The 4,577-nt window shown below is 40.9% G+C and overlaps 1 protein-coding gene across 1 annotated transcript in view; it reads right to left on the bottom strand.

Annotated features, from left to right (window-relative positions):
• Positions 1–2,676: 2,676 nt before the first annotated feature.
• The window catches only part of LOC104951904 (H(+)/Cl(-) exchange transporter 7-like), a 3,360-nt gene continuing 1,459 nt past the window's right edge, over positions 2,677–4,577 (bottom strand). Inside the window, exons 2-7 of the mRNA XM_010778641.1 lie at positions 4,284–4,393; positions 3,729–3,809; positions 3,509–3,571; positions 3,181–3,264; positions 2,843–2,936; positions 2,677–2,777 (exon numbers count right to left, since the gene is read on the bottom strand). Coding sequence (XP_010776943.1) covers positions 2,677–2,777; positions 2,843–2,936; positions 3,181–3,264; positions 3,509–3,571; positions 3,729–3,809; positions 4,284–4,393 — 533 coding nt within the window. The remainder of the gene's footprint in view (positions 2,778–2,842; positions 2,937–3,180; positions 3,265–3,508; positions 3,572–3,728; positions 3,810–4,283; positions 4,394–4,577) is intronic.

Below are 4,577 nucleotides of genomic sequence, written 5' to 3'. Positions count from 1 at the left end.
TAAGTGTTTGGGTTTATTTGACTGTCCCTTTATTGAGATTTAAAATTCATGTCCAGTGTTTGCCGGTTTCATTCTAAATGTTAATACAAAAAAGGTGTAACATGAATTTCAGAATAGATTTATTAAATACAAACAAGGCAGGTGTGAAACAAAAGGCATTTTTTTATCTGTTAACCAAGCTAATTTCAGATAAGACGAGCTGCATGTGAACATATTCAGAAATGGACAAAACGGGTGGATTTACATTCCAGTGGCTGTTGGTAAAACAATGAATAAACAGCCCGGAGACTGCGATTCCGCCTCAGGCGACTCTAATTAGATCTCAGCTGACAAGTTACAGGCTGAACACTTACAGCAACACAAAGCCCTGAACAAGTCCATTTAAATCCTCACTCAGAGTGAGCATATAGAGTGGCGAAGTCACCCCCATCTACTTCCGATCCAGGGGACCTTATTTCGGAAAAATTATGTATTGAAGTCAATGGAGAGAGAAAACGTATCTTTCGATCCCGTTTGAATTGTGCCATGAATTACACATATGATGTTTGTCAATCTTAAAAAATCATTTCCATGTCAAAAAAGTCACAGTTTGTCGTAAAACTGTTGAAATATAAGACTACTGTATGAAAGACTAAATCCCAGAGTCGCGTAAGTGATGTCACTCATAACTGATGTCACAATTGTTTTCCTCCACTAAAATAGAGATAGCTAAAATAAGATAACTTTAACAAGATGCCTGTGTGCTTAGTACCAGGTTGTTATCATACCAGCAATGGGTNTTGCTCGTTCTTTCGCTTCCCGTCTGATGAAAGGACCAGGAGTGGCTGGATCAAGTTAGCTACCTAGCTAGTAGCAAGCACATTAGTTAGCATTACAGCCGGCTTAGCCTTGTCATTTTTATTAGCCTTAACATGAAGTAACATCAAGTAACCCAAAAATGTTAAACAGTAAGAGTAGTCATATATAAATATCAGGCAGTTCAGAGAGAATCAAAGGAAGTCAAGCAGCTTTGCATGACATTCTTCTGGACGTGTTTCATTGTGGTGATAGTGAGAGTAGTCAATCCCTTTTTTGACAAGACAGTAGTGACGGCCATGTTGGTGACGTGTGTTGTTGTGCAAGAGATGTAGTTCATTGAGAGTTTCACACAAAAAAATGTGTTACTTCACAGTTTTACGACAACATTTTGTTTTGACTTGCAAAATTACCTTTTAAATTGACAAACACCATATGTGTAATTCGTGGCACAATTCAAACGGGATCGAAAGATAATCTTTCTCTCTCCATTGACTTCAATACATATTTTTTACGAAATAAGGTCCTGTGACAGACAGAGAGGGCGGGACACGGAGGAACTGCGAGACAGCAGTGGTTGGAACAAAGTGGTTTAAAACACGGTTTTTAACTGGCGCTAACGGTCGGGGAGTTGAGAGCATGGTTGAGAGCGGTTGAGAGCCGTTTCTGTGACTCTGCCCACTGCTTAAGAGGCTCTGACTGACAGCTCTCTCTACTGGGAATGAAACAGCTAAAAGTCCTTCTGGAGGTAAGCAACGCTACACAATTACACCCTAGTCTGAGAGTAAAAGCTTTCTCAAAGGTTCGTTTCTTACAACGAGCTAGCTGTCTTAGCTAACAACAGTTAGCAGCTAACGTTTTCTGCAGTTTGTGTTGCCCCTGAAAAACTTGATGTAGTTATTTAATGGTAAGTTCAATGAACGTTATTTTACAAGTTGAGAGAGTTACGTTTTGTTTAAAATAGTCAATGTAATGCATGTTAGAGGTTTTGTGTTGGAATTGAAGTTAGCTAACTCTACCAAAGGTTAGCAATGCATGGACGCGGGAAGGGGGAGGGGGTGCTGAGGAGGGGGCTGCAGCACCCCCATCTGTTGGCGGAGAGTTGTAACTGCAACGCCAAAAAGTTCACTAAACAAAACAATACAAAAGTTTCATTCACACCGCAGTACTTTTCCCACAAAGGTTCATGAGAACTTAGTTCATGAGAACTCTTTAGTTCTCATGAACTAACTACAGATCGCGTTCACAACGGAATAAGTTCCTGGGGAAGGATTAGACAAATTAAGCTGCTGACGTCACTTCTTCTTCTGCTTTTTTTACTGGTTTACTGGCAGGCCGCAAACAACTTTTACGGAGTTTTACGGGGCGTGGTTTGCATTCCACCCAGCCAATCAGACATAGGAACCTTTTCCACCAAAGATTTTGGAAATTGGTCCGTGCGCAAAGCATTGTGGGGATTTTAAGACCGCGGAGGATACACATGTGCATCCTCGAAATGTCCCGCAACGAAGGACGCCGGCCTCGGTAGAATTAGACATCGGAACAGTCCTTCGGCGGGACTCGATGACGTACCACCTTCTAGGACATTTTGAATGTATTCATTTATCAAAACAAAGCTGTAGCATAACCCCTCATCCTCCCCTTAACATCCGCACACACCAACATAACACTTTTTAATACAGATACAGTTAGTATGTTTTTATGTTATATATTTAATCTCTTATGTATAATTACTTATTTGACTGTTTTGGTCTATTGTTTGAACCAATATTGGATCGACTTGTACTTTGATGCTTTGGCCTCACAATTTGTAAAACTGAATCAATAAAGCCAATAAAGTCTTTAATTTGAACTGCATTGAATTACATTAAATTAGATTGACTAGTCCTGTCCAACACAAGTTCCCTTACAGGTGTGTCTGTCATTAGTCTGGGCATGCAGCCACACGGCTCGGTCTGTTGTCTTTATAGCAGCTAAACTGCCTGCACATTCAGGCAGATAAATATGAAAACACGTATGTAGGGTGCTTTAGTGATGTTGTTTTTACCGACTGGAGCTCCAAAAGCAGCTGAAACACCGGCAGCAGCTCCAGCAGAAACAAAGTCTCTTTTCTCAGTATCTCTCCGGAAGTATTCAAAGATCTACAAACACACATGTATTACTCGTTATACATTAGTTTACCTACAAACACACCATATCCATGTAAAGTTAAAACATGCCAGTAGTACAAAAGCATGCTTGAATGAAGAACAATCAAGTATTGAATATACTTCCATGTGTGTAATAGCCTGAGACACACACACACACACACACACACACACACACACACACACACACACACACACACACACACACACACACACACACACACACACACACACACACCTTGAAGTCTCTCTTTAAAGAGGTGCTCCTGCCCTGTGAGACTCCTGCAGCTACAACAGCACCAGAGTGAATCATGGGTCCTTCCTGAAGGATTGTGGGTAAACAAGAGGACAGGTATGAAAGAGAATTCATGGCAGGCAGTCAATTAAATACCAATCTAACGAGAAATTATATTGAAAAACTCAAATTTTCCAATTCCAAAAATGCTAAACATAATTGCATTGTTGTAATCTTGTAGTCTTTGCTCTGTTTACAGTTCTAGACTTGATGCTTAACTTCACGACAGCATTTTGAAACAAACAGACAGTGAGGGATAATATTTGTTTACCTTTCCGACAGCAAGACCGCCAACCACTGAACAGATAACACCGAACACTTTCACCACCAGGGTCTGTTGGGCGAAAACAAAACATGTTACAGATAAGAAACTCCTTCCAAAAATATCCATTGATGTGTGTGTGTGTGTGTGTGTGTGTGTGTGTGTGTGTGTGTGTGTGTGTGTGTGTGTGTGTGTGTGTGTGTGTGTGTGTGTGTATGTGTGTCTTTACCTTGAGTCGTACCACCCTAGGAATCTTGACTCCATTGAGGTAACATTTTATCTGAGGGATCCCACTTCCTGCTGCTATGGGCTGCATGAGACAAAAGGGAGAGTTATATTAAAATATAGAAACCTACAGTATTTAGGATGACATGAGTAACATATAAGGGTGTGAGGAGGGAAAGGTGTTGGTGTTTCTTTGTGTTGAATGAAATGTCTCAGTGGTTATGAAATGGAATTGAAAGCAGACTTTTTTTTGGGGGAAGCAAGACTGAAACTTTTTTGTAATCAGTCTGCTTGCATGAAGAAACCTAATGTTGCTTAATTAAATCTCAGCTGACTGTGGTTAACCTGAATGGCAGAATAAAGGAAGCACATTCAGATGTACTGATTTTCACTTTTACTAACAAAAACTGGCGTAGGCTGTTCCCTAATTAGTTTTCACTTGCACTTCCGTGTGAATGTTGTGTAATTCAGACAGTATTCTCAAGGAACAATCAAAAGCACAAAGCAGAAGCCGACTAAAGTCATTAAGGTTACTAAAACAAATCTCCTCGAGTCTTACCTCGAAAAATGCAACGAGGATGGCCCCCATCATGACGATGACGGAGTTGAGGACGGCCCAGAGGATGAGGGAGATCGACAGGCCGCCAACCTCTGTGAACTTCTCTATGTCTGTGAGGGGTCAGAGGTCAAGGAAAAGCACGTACAATGTGTTGAAGCCAATAGTGAGCGTGCGATGTCCTGTTCAGATGACGTCAAATCCAACGGGATGCCATAAATAAACTACACAGAATCACACTACACACCTACGCAATGATTACATTCAGGCAGACTGTAGAATACAACCTCTTTGGAC

The sequence above is a fragment of the Notothenia coriiceps genome, unplaced genomic scaffold, assembly GCF_000735185.1.
Source record: "Notothenia coriiceps isolate Sejong01 unplaced genomic scaffold, NC01 NC01_scaffold00019351, whole genome shotgun sequence".
NCBI classification, from domain to species: domain Eukaryota; kingdom Metazoa; phylum Chordata; class Actinopteri; order Perciformes; family Nototheniidae; genus Notothenia; species Notothenia coriiceps.
Note: the sequence above shows the minus strand (reverse complement) of the source record. Positions and strands in the feature narration are given on the sequence as shown.